The sequence below is a fragment of the Mesoplodon mirus genome, assembly GCF_964341445.2.
Source record: "Mesoplodon mirus genome assembly, chromosome: 12".
Taxonomy (NCBI): domain Eukaryota; kingdom Metazoa; phylum Chordata; class Mammalia; order Artiodactyla; family Ziphiidae; genus Mesoplodon; species Mesoplodon mirus.
The window spans coordinates 78,027,321-78,043,377 of record NC_138988.1 but is presented as its reverse complement, the minus strand read 5'-3'; the positions used below and the strand labels follow the sequence as shown (position 1 = coordinate 78,043,377).

At 38.2% G+C, this 16,057-nt stretch overlaps 1 protein-coding gene across 4 annotated transcripts in view; it reads right to left on the bottom strand.

The window, feature by feature from the left end:
* Positions 1–12,147: 12,147 nt before the first annotated feature.
* Positions 12,148–16,057, bottom strand: part of SLC25A27 (solute carrier family 25 member 27) — a 28,647-nt gene continuing 24,737 nt past the window's right edge. Inside the window, exon 9 of one of the 4 annotated variants that reach the window (XM_082638208.1) lies at positions 12,148–14,743. In XM_082638208.1, coding sequence (XP_082494334.1) covers positions 14,672–14,743 — 72 coding nt within the window. In that variant the 3' untranslated portion in view covers positions 12,148–14,671. The remainder of the gene's footprint in view (positions 14,744–16,057) is intronic. The other 3 variants (XM_082638207.1, XM_082638210.1, XM_082638209.1) reach the window with 3 other exon arrangements.

The window sequence follows — 16,057 nt, the reverse complement described above, 5'->3', positions numbered from 1 at the left end:
ACCTACCTCTTCTCAGAGCGTCTTCGACTCCGGAGCACGCAGGGAGTCGGCCGGGCCTGGGGCGGCGGCGAGGCCCAGACCACGCAGGTACCTCCTTTTCGGCCGTCCGGCTGAGACCGACGAAGCCTGGCGAGCCCGGCGCGGTGCCAGTCATTGCAGAACCGGGGAGGAGAAAGGGAGGCGCCCACCGCACGTTCTGGGTGTTGGGCCGGAATTCTCGGAGGCCCGGGGCTCTCCCGCTGCGGGCCGCGCCGTGGCGCTTGCGCCCCCGGGGCAGGGCGTTGGCTGTGTGCTCTCAGCGTTGTGGCCTCGAGCAGGTCGCTGCCCGTCTCTTCTATGAACCTGTTTGATCGCCTGGATGGATCCAGTTGTGATAAGAGTTAAATTAAAGTATGAGAGTATATGAAGACTGTTAAATGTTTCTTTCCCCACGATTACCCGGTGTGAGTTTCTTTGCTGTTTCGTTTGCTCACTTTGCAGGCGTTTAGTCTTCGTTTACGCACGGAGCTAGCACAGAACTGGGCTCAGAGAAGGAGGTCAAGAGTTTTGGAAGAAACATGACTTCCAACGCTTGCTGCATCTGCTATGGCAGAGGGCCTCTTGGCTGGACTGACGTTCTTTTTCCCACCTAAATCTTACCAAGGTAACCCTTAGGAGACTCTGTTTGTCAACGGGAAGGGGAATGGAAAAGTGCAGGCAAACTAGGCGTAACTCCCAGAGTTACTACATTTGTGCTGAAATGTTTGTTCATTGGCGAAGTTAGGCACAGTCCTAGGGGTTTCTCATACTTTTCCACTTCACTTTTTCACATTTTGAAATGTCATCAAATTTAATAAAACATGAAATCAAGACAGTGCCTAATATAACCCTGGCCTGACAGTGTAAATCTCAGTGTCTTCAGTCTATCCAGATTAGAGGTTGCCAGGTGCTTCCAAAGCCTCCCGTGCTTGCTATGCAGTTTCACATTGTGTGGCAGTTGTCTTTGATCACTGTCATCCCACCAGCTTGAAAGCGCCTTGTGGCAAGAACTGTTTGTTGCATTCCTGGAATCGAGCAGGGGGCTGAGGCAATAAATACTTGCTGAATGAATATATGAAAGAATGATTTTGATTTCTCTAAAATGTTAGACTTTTACCTGATAAACTCATCCTAGAAAACTCAGTTCAATTTTCTAAATTTTCTCTAATGTTTTACATTAATAATGGAAGAAAAATAAACATTTGGTTGTTTTTTTTTTTTTTTTTTTTTTTGCGGTACACGGGCCTCTCACTGCTGGGGCCTCTCCCGTTGCAGAGCACAGGCTCCGGACGCGCAGGCTCAGCGGCCATGGCTCATGGGCCCAGCCGCTCCGCGGCACGAACCCGTGTCCCCTGCATCCGCAGGCAGACTCTCAACCACTGCGCCACCAGGGAAGCCCTAAACATTTGGTTTAAACGCCTCTAGCAAGTTCTAGCTCAAATGTCTCTTCCTCATGACTTTACTATTCCCAGGCAGAATTGATGATTCCCCCCTTTTACATGCCTCTATTATATTATCTATCACATCTTGCAATTGTTTCCTTTTGCTCTGCTCTACCAGAGTGTGAACTTCTTGAAAGCAGGAACTTTTCTCATTTATTTTTGTATTCTCAATGCCCCGCACAGTGCTGGACTTTTGGTTAGCACACAATAAATGTTTAACAACAACAAAAAAGTAGATAATCTGGCACTATATCCCTGATGATGGAAGGAAGGAGTTCATTATACAATGGTCTTACTGTCATTTGGGATTGTTTGATCCAACATGGAATCATGATTTCAACTAATCTTCTCTTTCAGTTCAAGCTGTATAACCCAGCTCTTACAGAGACTGCAGCGTTGTAGACAACAATCTAAGCAAATGACTTCTGTTTCCTGTTTAACTTGCCCCCCACCCTTTTTTTGTAACTCAGAGCCTCTAATCCTCAATGTCAAGGTGTATCGTGTAGCTGATGGGCTGATCGGAGCCGTTCCTCATATCCTCCCAGATATTTCCAGTGTCCTGCCTTTGCTGCAACTGGGATAGGTAGCTTTACTTTGCTCTGTCTTGCTCTGCTGCTGGACAGGGATCTTTAAAAAATCAGACCATGGCACTGTGAAGATTAAACTCCTGCTCTATATTTCCCATACTTTATTAAGCAAAATATCTTGAGTTCCGTAAAAAATAAAAAAACTTCCGTCTTCTTTTTTTTTTTTTAATTAGGGAATTCCCTGGCGGTCCAGTGGTTAGGACTCCGCACTTTCACTGCCGAGGGCACAGGTTTGATCCCTGGCTGGGGAACTAACATCCCACAAGCCATGTGGTGCGGCGAAAAAATTTTTTTAATTAAAAAAAAAATTCCTTAATAAGACACCAGTAGTCTGAAGAAGTGGTATCAACTGTTGTATACAACCTCAGTGAAGCTTAATTAATTAATGATGATTTCCTAACATGAAAGCACAAAACTTCCCTCCTCTTAGGCTTAGAGGGCCTTGGCCTCAGAAAAAGTGAGAGGGAGTAATCTGATCCTTTTACAAATATTTAAGGGTTAAAAGAGAAAAGGATAAGGTGAGGGATAGGATGTTTCTGAGAGATATTTGGACACTATATTGTGAGTTATTTCAGCATTTTTTATGGAAAAAAATGCAGAGAAATTGGGCAAAACATATGAATCATTTATTCTGTGCTATCATATCTGTATATGGAGAACTCTAAGCAGAAACATGTACACTTTAGACTGTAGTTTCTAACCACTAATTAGCCCTGTTTAAAGATGCTTACTTAGAAAATTACTGTTTAATAAATATTTTAAAAAAATTATTCAAGTGAGAAATACCCTGTTAAGAGAATGAAAAGACAAGCTAAAAGGAAAGACAGGGAAAAAATACTTGCAAACCACATGTTTGACAAAGGACTTGTATGTGCAGTATATAAAGTACTCTCAAAACTTAACAGTAAAACAAAATTGAAAATGGGCAAAAGTTATGAAGAGACATTTCACTGAAGAGGATATATAGACGGCAAGAGCAATATGAACAGATGTTCAACATCATTAGCCATTAGGGAAAAACATTAAAACCACAAGCATATATCATGACAACCTAGGATAATGACTAAACTAAAGCAACAGTGATAAATACCAACACCGACCAGAATGTGGAGAAACTGGATCATTCTGATTGCTGGTGGGAATGTAAATTGGTAGGCCACTTTTTTTTTTTTTTGCGGTACGCGGGCCTCTCCCTGCTTTGGCCTCTCCCGTTGCGGAGCACAGGCACCGGACGCGCAGGCTCAACGGCCATGGCTTATGGGCCCAGCTGCTCCGTGGCATGTGGGATCTTCCCGGACCGGGGCACGAACCCATGTCCCCTGCATCGGCAGGCGGACTCTCAACCACGGCGCCACCAGGGAAGCCCGGTAGGCCACTTTTTAAAAACTAAATATGTACGTGCCATATGACCTAGCAATTGCACTCTTGGGCATTTATCCCAGAAAAATGAAAACTATGTCCATGCAAAAACCTCTACATAAATGTTTATAGCAGCTATATTCCTAATAGCACCAAACTGGAAACAACCCTATTGTGCACTGGGTAAATGGTTAAACAAGCTATAGTACATCCATGCCATGAGATATGACTCAACAATAACAAGGAAGAGTAATGAACTCTTGACACATGGATCAACTTGGAAGGTTCTCAAGGGAATTATGATGAGTGAGAAAAAAAAATCCCCAAAGATCACATATTGCATGAATCAATTTATATACTATTCTTGAATTAACAAAAGTACAGAGATAGAGGACAAATTAGTGGTTGCCAGGAGTTAGGGATGAGGGGAGAGGGGATGAGTGGCTATAAAGGGGTAGCAAGAGGGCACTGTTCTGTGTCTTGAATATGGTGGTGGTTTATATGAATTTAAGAAGGTAATAAAATTGCATAGAACCAGACACCCACACACTTGTAAAACTGGTAAAATCTGAATCTGTGGGTTATACCAATGTCATTTTGCTGGTTTTGATTGTATACTACAGTTACTCAAGATTTGAAGATTGGGGAGGACTGGGTGAAAGGTGCATGGGACTTCCCGGGACAGTTTTTGCAACTTTATGTGAATCTAAAATGATTTCAAAATGAAATTTTAAAAAAATTCTATGAAATTCAGATTCCAGTGTCCATAGCTAAAGTTTTATTAGAATACACAGACACACACAAATAATTCAAGACACACACAAATAATTCAAGACTGTGCCATTATACGGGGTCAATTAGAGTAGAAGGAGCAAACCAAGGAAAGTTATTTATCTGTCCTCTTGTTTCCACATCTGAAAATGGATTTAAGACACAGACCTTATACGAAAGTTCTGAAGCATGATTTAAGTACAGTTAACATGTGTGCATTGAATAAATACTTGAGATGCAAAAAAACCCCATAAAAAGTCCCTGGTTCTCATCGCAGGATGACATGGACAATGTAGTTTTCTCATCTATAAAAATGGAATTATACCTAACTTTATTATGAAGATTAAATGACACAATATAGATAAAGGTCCCACCACAGCAGGCATATAACAAACTAGAGTTATTAGTAATTAAATAAAATAAAAATTTAAATACTTTCTTAGTTCTACTAAGTTAAAGGTTAAAAAATCTTAAATTAGATTTTTTAAAAATTAGGTTTACTGAGGCATAATTTACATACAGTAAAATTCATTTTTTAAATTGTGTAGTTTGATGTTTTGACAAATGTACACAATTACATATTTGTATACAGTATACAGTGTGCATTTGTATACAATATAAATGCACATCACCACAAATGTACAAATATATACAGTTGTAAAGGTATACCACCACAGATAAAATATAAAACATTTGTATTATCCAAATAGTTTCCTAATGCTTCTTTGCAGATTATCCCCTCCCTCCATCATGGGCTCAGTTCCTAGCAACCACAGTCCCTGGCAACCTCTGTCCCTGGTAACAACTGTCCCTATCATTTTGCCTTTTCCCAAATTCATATAAATGGAACCATACAGTTTGTAGCCTCTTGTGTCTACCTCCATCATTTAGCATAATGCCTTTAAATTCATCCATGTTGTCTGTGTCAATAGTTTATTTTTATGATTGAATAGTTTTTCACTGTATAGACATACATTTATTCGCTAGATAATGGACTTTCAGGTTATTTCCAATTTGGGGTGATTATCCATATAACTGTGTGAACATTCATGTACATGTTTTTGTGTTGACGTAAGTTTTCATTTCTCTTGGGTAAATACTAGGAGTAGGATTGCTGGGTCATACAGTAAATGTATGTTAACCTTATAAGAAACTGTCAGGCTTCCCTGGTGGCGCAGTGGTTGAGAGTCCGCCTGCCGATGCAGGGAACACGGGTTCGTGCCCCGGTCCGGGAAGATCCCACATGTCGCGGAGCGGCTGGGCCCGTGAGCCATGGCCGCTGAGCCTGTGCGTCTGGAGCCTGTGCTCCACAACGGGAGAGGCAACAACAGTGAGAGGCCCGCGTACCGCAAAAAAAAAAAAAAAAAAAAGAAACTGTCAAATTATTTTCCAAAATACCATCATTCTGCATTCCCACCAACAACATATAAAGTGTTCTGCATCCTCATCAGCACTGGATCTTGTCAGGCTTTTTCATTTTAGCCATTCTTGTTGTCTGTAGTGGTATCTTATTGTGGTTTTAATTTGTAATTTTTAATGATGTTGAATATTCTTCATGTGTGTCTCTGCCATCATCTGTCTTCCTTGGTAAAGTATCTGATCAACTCCTTTGCCCATTTTTAAAGGTATTGTCACCTTATTTTTGAGTTGTAACAGTTCTTATATATTCCGGATACACGTTTTGTTATCAGATATGTGTTCTGTGTATATTTTCTCTCAGTGTATGGCTTGTAATTTTTTTTAAATTTTTATTAGTTATCCATCTTATACATATCAGTGTATACATGTCAATCCCAATCTCCCAGTTCATCACACTCCCCCCCCACCACTTTCCCTCCTTAGTGTCCATACATTTGCTCTCTACATCTGTGTCTCAATTTCTGCCCTGCAAACCGGTTCATCTGTACCATTTTTCTAGGTTCCACATATATGCGTTAATATACGATATTTGTTTTTCTCTTTCGGACATACTTCACTCTGTACGACAGTCTCTAGATTCATCCACGTCTCTACAAATGACCCAATTTCATTCCTTTTTATGGCTGAGTAATATTCCATTGTATATATGTACCACATCTTCTTTATCCATTCATCTGTCAATGGGCATTTAGGTTGCTTCCATGACCTGGCTATTGTAAACAGTGCTGCAATGAACAGTGGGGTGCGTGTGTCTTTTTTCTTTAGTTGTGATTGTGGTGCTCTCGCAAGAGGGAGTGAGAGCACATCCTTCTACTCCGCCACCTTGAACCAATTCCCTCTGGCTTGTAATTTTCTTAATAGTGTCTTTTGAAGATAAAAAGTTTGTAATTTTGATGAAGTCAAGTTATCTACATACTCTTTTCTAGGCGGTAGTTTTTGAGTCCCAAGAAATCTTTGCCCAAACAGAGGTTAAGAAAACAAAAACAAAAAAACACCTACAAGCGTTCTTCTCGGAGTTTTAAAATTTTAGCTTTTGTTTTTAGGTTTATGATCTATGTTGATTTAATTTTGACTATGCTGTGAGAGAAGGATTAAGGGTTTTGTTTTACTTTTGCATATGGATATCTAATTTTTCTAGCGCCATTTGTAGCAAAGTATACTTTCCTGATTAAATTACCTTGGCACTTTTGCCAAATATTGACCATATGTGAGTGGGTCTATTCCTTGACTCTCTATTCTGCATCTGTCTTTTATGTCAGTATCACACTGCCTTGATTATTATCCAAACTGCTTAAAAGTCAAATTGGAAATTAGGTAGTGCTAATCCTTCAACTTTATTCTTTTTCCTCAAAATTGTTTTGGCTATTCAAGGTCTTTGCTTTTCCATATTTATTTTAGAATACACTTGTCAGGGGACTTCTCTGGTGGCGCAGTGGTTAAGGATCCGCCTGTCAGTGCAGGGGAAACGGGTTCGATCCCTGGTCCGGGAAGGTCCCACATGCTGTGGAGCAACTAAGCCCATGCACCACAACTACTGAGCCTGTGCTCTAGAGCCTGCGAGCTACAACTTTGAGCCCACGTGCTGCAACTACTGAAGCCCGCATGCTCTAGAGCCCACGCACTGCAACTACTGAGCCCACATGCTGCAACTCCTGAAGCCTGCATGCCTAGAGCCCATGCTCCACAACAAGAGAAGCCACTGCAATGAGAAGCCCACACACCGCAACAGAGTAGCCACCACTTGCCAGAACTAGAGAAAGCCCGCGCAGCAACAAAGACCCATCACAGCCCCAAAAAAAGAATACACGTGTCAGTTTCTGAAAAAAAATCCTGTTGGGATTTTTATTAGGATTGCATTGTAGATAGAGATCAATTTGAGAATTGACTGCTGAGCAATATTGAGTTTTCCAATCCATTGACATGGTTTATCTCTCCGTTAATTGAAGTCTTCTTTAGTTTCTCTCAGCACTGCTTTATAGTTTTCAGTGAACAAGTCTTGCATATAGTTTGTTAGATTAATCCCTAAGTTTTGCATGTTTTTTGATGTTATTGTAAATGATACTGATTTTTAAAAATTTTAGTTTCCAATTTTCACTGCTAGTGTATAGCAGTATATTTATATTTTTGTATATCAACCTTGTATCTTGTGATTTTCTAAGACTCATTTAATTCTAGTAGGTTTTTTTTATAGGCTCCTTGGGAATCTGCACAATTGTACACAGTTATATCATCTATGAATAAGGGCAGTTTTATGTCTTCCTTTCCAATATAAATACCCGTTATTTCTCTTTCTTGCCTCATTATATTATATTCTTCTTCTTGCCTCATTATAACTCCAGTACAGTTTTGACTAGAAATGGTGAGAATTGATATTCTTCTTCCTGATTTAGGGAGAAAGCCTTCTGTTTTTCACTAGCATTATGTTAGCTGTAGGTTTCACTTAGATCCCTTTCATCAGGTTGAGGAAGTTCCATTCTGCTCCTAGTTTGTTGAGAGCTCTTATCATGAACGGACATTGAGTTTTATCATATACCATTTCCCATTCTATGAGATAAATTTTGTTTGTTAATAAGTTGAATTATATTGATTGATTTTTGAATGTTGAACCAACCTTGTATTCCTGGGAAAAACCCCACTTAGTTATGATGTATTCTCCTTTTTATAATGCTGAATTCAATTTGCTAATATTTTTTCACATCTGTATTCATGGGTTTTTTACTTTTTTCAGATTTTTTTCTATCATAGTAAAATACACATAACATAAAACTTACCATTTTAACCATTTTTAAGTGTACAGTTCAGTGACATTAATTACATTCACATTGTTGTGCAATGGTCACCACTATCCATCTCCAGAGCTTTTTGTCATCCCAGACTGAAACACTGTACTTCTCATTCTCCCTTATTCCAGCCCTGGTAGCCACTATTCTGCTCTCTGTTTCTATGAATTTGATTATTCTAGGTATCTCATATAAGTAGAATCATATAATACATGCTAATTTGTGTCTGGCTTATTTCACTCAGCATAACGTTTTCAAGATTTATCCATGTCATAGCGTGTCTCAGAATTTCCTTCCTATTTTAAGGATGAATAATATCCCATTGTATGTATATACCACCTTTTGTTTATCCATTCATACATTCATCTGTCAGTGGACATTTAGATTGTTTCCACCTTTTGTTTATGTGAAAATGCTGCTATGAACATTGGTGTACAAATATCTGTTCAAGTCCCTGCTCTCAATTTTTTTGGTTATATCTAGACATGGAACTGTTGGATCATATGATAATTCTATGTTTAATTTTTTGAGGAAACCACATACCATCTTGTATAGCAGTTGTGTCATTTTATTTTTTCACCAGCAATGCACAAGTGTTCCAGTTTCCCCACATCTTCACCAACACTTGGTGTTTTTTGTGTTTTTAATAATAGCCATCCTAATGGGTATAAAGTGGTGCTCATTGATTTTTTTTTGCATCTATATTCCTAAGAGGTATTGGTCTGTAGTTTTCTTTTTTATAAATGGGTTTAAGTATTTTGGACTGTAAGTAAACAAATGAGAAGTCAAGGATGTCCTGAGATTTCCTGGCTGCAGTACGAGGTGTGCAGCACAAGAGAGACTCCTGGAAGAAGAATACATTGTAAAGGGTGGTGAGAAAGGACTGGAACAAAAACTACTGATTTAATATTGTGAATTTTGAGCTCACAAGGACTGTGGGCCATCCTGGTGGAGAGATGAAGTTGGCAATTGAGAAAACATGAGTAAAGCTGGATAAGTGAGTAAGGACCAGAAACACAGATAATGGTAACATCTACCATCTACTGACTGCCTATTATGTGTTTGGGAATTACCAGCCCAAGTGTAGTAGCCAAAGTCACAGAAATGTGTGGCTCCTCCCAGAGAAAGAGTGAACTTTGAGAAGAGGGCCAAGAACAGAACCTTGAAGAACCAAAATTTAAGGACTTGGCACCAAAGAAACAGCCAATAGAGACTGATAAGGAGAAACAAAAATATAAGTGACAGGAGGGAGTGGTATCACGGTAATCAAAGTAGAATATGATGTCAGAAAAGAAGGGACTAATTTTCCAACGTTTAACTAATTTCAATTTTATTTTCATCTTTTACCTGTAGCCAGTGAGCATGTCCATCACTGTAACTATTAGTTACCCATCCCTTTTAGTCAGAGCAAAACTGGATTAATAAGAACTGGATTAATAGGGAGTACCCATAAAATAAAATTTATAGTGACAAGGTATAGGTGTTCTTTTTGCTAATGTAAGTATTTCAAGTCTGACATTCTAAATTAAGGTACTTTCTATTTCAATTCTGAAAAGTAAAGATTAAGATTTACAAATCATCTCTAAATTTGTTATTATCATTTTAACTCAAAAACACACCAGGACAAAACCACACTAGGACCAAACAAAACCCTTGACAACTCATTAGGCATTTTAAAACATTTATTTTAAAAATCAGAATGATGCACTATATTTACTCACATATATTCCTGTTTGTTACCAGTTATTTTCAGCAAACAGACATCTTTAAGCATCTTCATCTGCTTTTATCAAACCTTCAAAGTGGATCCTGCTGCTGTTGACAATCACAGCAGCCTGTTGGGGGTAAAGTATGGGGAGAGAAAAATAATCACGTATTCCTCAGGATTCATAAATAATAAAACACTCGAGTGGGTAAAATGTACATACAAATAGTGATATAATTTTCATACACACTCTAAAATGAGTAATATAAACTCATCACATATTTATTAACTGTTAATTGACTAACCAAATATTTTGTATTATTTACAACTATCAAATTCTAGATTTTTGTAGAATAGCTATTAAACTGATGAATACTTCTTTAAAATTATAATAATTACATATGTTTAAAGACACAGGTCTTTTGAAAATGCAGTTAGGCACTGCACATGGTAAAGAATCTCTTGAAATTGAGTGTTACTGACCCGACATAATTATTCTGAAGTTAAGAGGAAAACAACATATGGCTTAATCACGGGTACATAAATGTTTCTTTTTCTTTCCACCCCTAGAAATCTCTGAATTCAACAAATACCTTCTAATTGACTTCTGTGTGAAGTTTCAAAGAGAAGCAGAGATGTATTGCATGACTCTTGCTTGCGAGAGTTCATTTGTATAGGGAGGCAGACACACATCCATGCAGACAGACAGACATCCACAGGAGAAGAAGCAATGGGAGCATGGAGGTGTTGGAGATGTTCAAGTCTTCAGAGATCATTCTAGATGTTAAAGTAGGACTTCCCCAGTGAAGGTGAAGATGAATGGATGGTAGTGACGAGAGGAAAGCTCGGCGGAGAGCACAGAATGAACACTGCCTGGGAAGCATCCACGTAAAGAGCGTCTCCAGAGAAATAAGTGGGGCAATGAATTTGCAAGGTGGTGAGGTGTGGGTACTGAGTAATATGCAAAGCTTAGAAAAATGGGTTGAAGCCAGGTTGAAAGGGTCTTGTATACAGTGTCAAAGATTTTAATTTTTCTTGTGTGTGTGAAGGAGTAATTGAAGGTGAAAGGCAGGGTGACATGTCCAGGGTTGCCTGAAGGAAGAGAACTCTGCTACTAGGTGAAAGAAGGATTTCCAGCCACATAAAAAGTTTGTATTCTGCTGTAAGGCCTGAATAAAACTTTCCTCATCCTAAAACACGAGAAATTCATTAAATCCAGGAAAAAACCAATCCCAATAATTTTTTTCAATCCTATATTTTTTTTCACATGACATTCATATAATGGCTCTCTTCAAGTACATGCAAGTTATGATTCTAGAGTTCAGTCACTTCATCTTATAAAGAAATGGACATCAAGAGAAGAGAAGTGAAGGGACTTGATCATAGTTATACTACTTTGTCAGGAGGAGAACCCAAAATAGGATAAAGGTCTTGAGAATCCATGTTCAGCCTTTCCTCCACATTACCTGGCATTCAATAATATTTGTTTGGTAATCATTTTTAAAGAGGTCTGATTTAATTGGGGAGAAGAGAATCAAATATTTTCACCTTCAGTGTTTTTAACCACCAAGTATTAAAATTAAACATTTTTCCAATGGAGGTCCTGAGGGAATCTGTTTTCATTCACAGAAAAGGACATGTATAACTATTTCAATTGTACATAAATGGTTATACTTAAAAATTTGAAGACGACAGAAAAGTAATTTTTTTTTACACTTAAAACCTCCCTGAATTTGTTTCCTTCCTTTTTTTCTTGGCTAAGTGAAATTTCAGACTAGTCTTATGATAGGTACAGATCTTAAAATAATGAAGCCAAAATTAATTGATTCACATCATATGTAACTTTGGTTGAGTACCTAATAGCAAAGAAATGCTACTAATGAGAGTAGAGATTTATATAAAAACAAGACATAGTCCTACCACTAGTGGCTTATAATTAAATAGGATTTGGAGCACTTGATAAAGACACATTATTCCTCACTAAAAGTGAATTTAAGAAATGTTATCTATTTAGATAGATATGCTAATTCACTTTATACATATGAAAAACAAAGGACTGTATATAATTAAAAATAAGAACATGTATATTTTTCAGTGAGAAAAAAAATCATTTGCGAAGAGAAAAAATGGGGAAGCTAAGCAAAGGAATCTCAGAGGTTAAGTATTATCAATACTGAGCTGAAGATAAATACCACCAACAGTTGTATTATAAGAAAGTGAGACTGAAATGGCTGTCTTCCAGTATGGACACAAAATTACTGAAATTTTATTTCTTTTTATTTACTGTGGGTTATTTTGGAGAGGAACAAGATGATTTCACGTTGGTAAAATAAAGCAAAGTTCCAAGATACATTAATGAAAATGATTTCACTGGAAAAGTACAACTGTGATAGGATATATGTGTTAGATCTACAGGATTTGGTCCTGGAGGGTCTTTATGTTTTAGCTAAAGTATGGTGACTGCATTCTAAAATGTATGCTAAAGGCAATTCAAATTCATTTAAAATGTCCAAGACAAGAAATGCCATAAAGAAAAAATCTGTTTTTGGAAGATTCAATAGCACTGGACTGGGATGTTGTGAAGATAACATAAGGCATTTACTTGGTACCTAATCAGTGTACAATAACTGTCAGTTGTAATGATAATTAAGAGATCTGTATCTTTATCCTGGCTCTGCTACTAAGTAAGTTATGAGCATGAACAACTCTACTTCTCTAGGCCTCAGTTTCCTAACTTAGACAATGAAAGAATTAAACCAGACCATCCTAAGGAGTCATTTCCAGTTTAAAAAAATCCACTTATTCGTGTTGAATCCAGACACCAAGGAATAGTCTCACTATGTAAGCAATGTTTCTACCTCAAGCCCCTCAAAGAATAAAGCTAAATAAATTTTTTCATGGTCCAGTTTGCATATAATTATTTTGATCCAATATTTACTTGATTTAAAAATGATAAAATACACACAAAAAACAGTTTCCTAAAGTGGTTCTAATACAGAACACTTGAGAACCTAAGTACATAATATTATTTTAAATATACTTAACAACTCAATTCATACAGATTGACAAATGCAATGGAAAAGTAGACCACCGAAAGATTTTAAGAGATTAAACTTCACATTCTGTAAATTCTACAAAAACAATAAACCACTGCATATTAGTATATCACATTAAAATGTATTTTAAAGCATACTTCCCCTCTTAAATGGCAGTGATTATACATTAGTGCAACCACAGGGTACTTGTAAACTTTTTTCTGTTCCACATCATTCATGCCCATGATAAATCCTGTTTGGTCAGCTCCACGGTCTTTCTTGGGTCTGAGCTTTTGGGGTTTTCCTATTTTGACAGTTACAGCCTCTACCCATAACTGTAGCCATCCATCCAGAAATGCCCACTGTCTGAGGTTGGAGGGAACAGGTGGTATAGAGGTGAATCTGAAGAAATCTCTCACCTTTCTAAGAAAAGGGGTGTGATTTAGTGATTGGAGACATAACTGAATACCATAGACAGTTTATACTTATCACTTTTTAGGCAGGAGGCTTTGTCAAATTGAATAAGGTTCAGGCTAGAGACAGCTTTAGTGTGATTTCTGAGTTCTCTCTCTCTAGGACCCTAAGCGTTAGGGAAGGGGAGATTAAGAAAAGATTTATGTCGGCTGACTTCATCTTAGCTTTGCTTTTTACGTGCTACTGAGAGGCTGATGATAACAGATGCTTCTTTATTAAAAGGACCTGTCCACCCGAGCTTTAATCAAATAAACTGCGTTTTTCATATATTGAGATTCTTGAGAGCTAGTGACAAATTCAAGCTGCAATGGGATACGTCACAAAGCACTCTTTTCTGTTTTCATCAAGATGCGGTCAGTGGCTGTCAGGAAGTCCTTAGCCTGTGTGCTGGAGAGCTAACCAGTGAACACAGATCAACTAACGACAGGGCACTGACGGAAAACGGCTTCTTCCCTTGAGATCCAAACATCATCTCAACTTGATTTTTTTTCATCCTCCTGGCAAGAAAAGGTACATCAACTTCCTTCAACACTAGGGAAATCTCAAAATGTTTATTCATTCACCTCCCTTTAATGTAAAGTATGCACACTTTAACGGCAACAGAAAAGTGAATTATCAAATTTCAGTCGTAAATACTGACACGACAGGTTAAATATGTTCCGTGGTCATTATGTACGTATGTATTTTTCCACATTCCTATTGTCTGCTTCAGGTCTAAGATGCTGTCTCCCTCTGGCATTTCCTCCTCTAAGCAAGCTCTTCAGCATAGAATAGCAGCTCGAAGGTCGAATCTTCTTGCTCAAGGTAAGTGCTCAGGATTTGACTCTTCCTTAGAAAACACTGGGCTGGGTCTCACTGGAAGGCCTTGTGTGATCCAATCAGATTGCTTTTGAACAAAAAGAGGAGTCAAAGAGACCTTGGGTTTCCAGATAAAAATAAAGTGCTGCCCCCTATAAATCACAGTCTCTGTGGAGTAAGGTGTCTTCCTAAAGAGGTAGAAATAATAGGGGGTGTATGTTGCAGATGCCCGCATTTCAATGATAATGAACACTGTATCTTTAAGGGCTGCATCTTTAAGGGCTTAAAATGGACTGACTCCACTCATCTCTCTGATTTTTTCATAAGTAAGCCAGAACACCAGTGACCAAGGGGTCTGAAAGATTAACCAAAGAAGTTAGTGCATATTTCAAAGCAATTATAAATCTTCTACATATATGCATACACATCTTTGAATGATGAACTCATTTTGAATCCACTTAGGCTGAAAACAAGTATTTTGGTATTTCACCTTTGTAGAGCACCTTATAATTTACAAAGCATTTTCATGTCTTATTTCTCACAGATTTCTCTGAACAATTTACAATGGAAAGGAAAGGTACTGATATCCCTATTTTACAGAAGAGGACACTAAGACTTAGCAATGAGATGCCTGTTAGCATGTTGTAGAGCTAGACCATGGGCTTCTGGCTTTCCAGGGTTCCTTTTACTGACTGTTACTGGATAAAAGGCTAGGGCTCAGCATGCCTGAATTCTAGGCTGGGCTCCTTGCCTCTACATGTTGTTTACATATGGAGCATAACAAGGAGGCACTTAAGAACTTGAAAGTGAAGATGAAAGATTATCCTTTGAGAGTTAGGTCATAAAACCAACACCTGGTGTATCACCTAATGAATATAAAAATTCACATTAAATGGAGAAAAGGGCTTTTAACTCAGAAAGAACTGACTATGAAGGTGTAACTGTGCCAAAAGGAATTATAAGGGAATGAGGATTATCCAATAACAGAAGATAAAAACGCTAAAGACACAGAGGGAAATCACAGAGGGAAAACTGAAGTAGCCATCAGAGAAAGTGTGTCTGGGATCCAGTTCTTATCTGGTTTGGTTGATAGGTTATGGGTAATACTGATCAGAGAGGAACTCTGATCACATTAGAGTGGAGAAATAAGCTTAAGCAATTAGAATGTAAAATGTATTTGGTTAGAAAGTTTGTAAAGCAATATTTATGTCATTCGTGTTTGGAAATATATATATATATATATATATATATATATATATATTTTTTTTTTTTTTTTTTTTTTTGCGGTATGCAGGCCTCTCACTATTGTGGCCTCTCCTGTTATGGAGCACAGGCTCCGGACGCGCAGGCTCAGCAGCCATGGCTCACGGGCCCAGCCGCTCCGCGGCATGTGGGATCTTCCTGGACCGGGACACGAACCCGTGTCCCCTGCATTGGCAGGTGGACTCTCAACCACTGCGCCACCAGGGAAGCCCCGTGTTTGGAAATATTGCGCAAGTTATACTGGTAGACTGAGAATATAATAGTGGATTTAGGAGAAGACATCTTAGTGAAATGTACGAAGACATAGGCAAAATAAAAAAATTGTGACGAAACCACAGTCTTGTGACAATAAAAATGAAATGAGCCAAGGATATGACTGCAATTGGATCTAGAAGCGGAGGTCTTA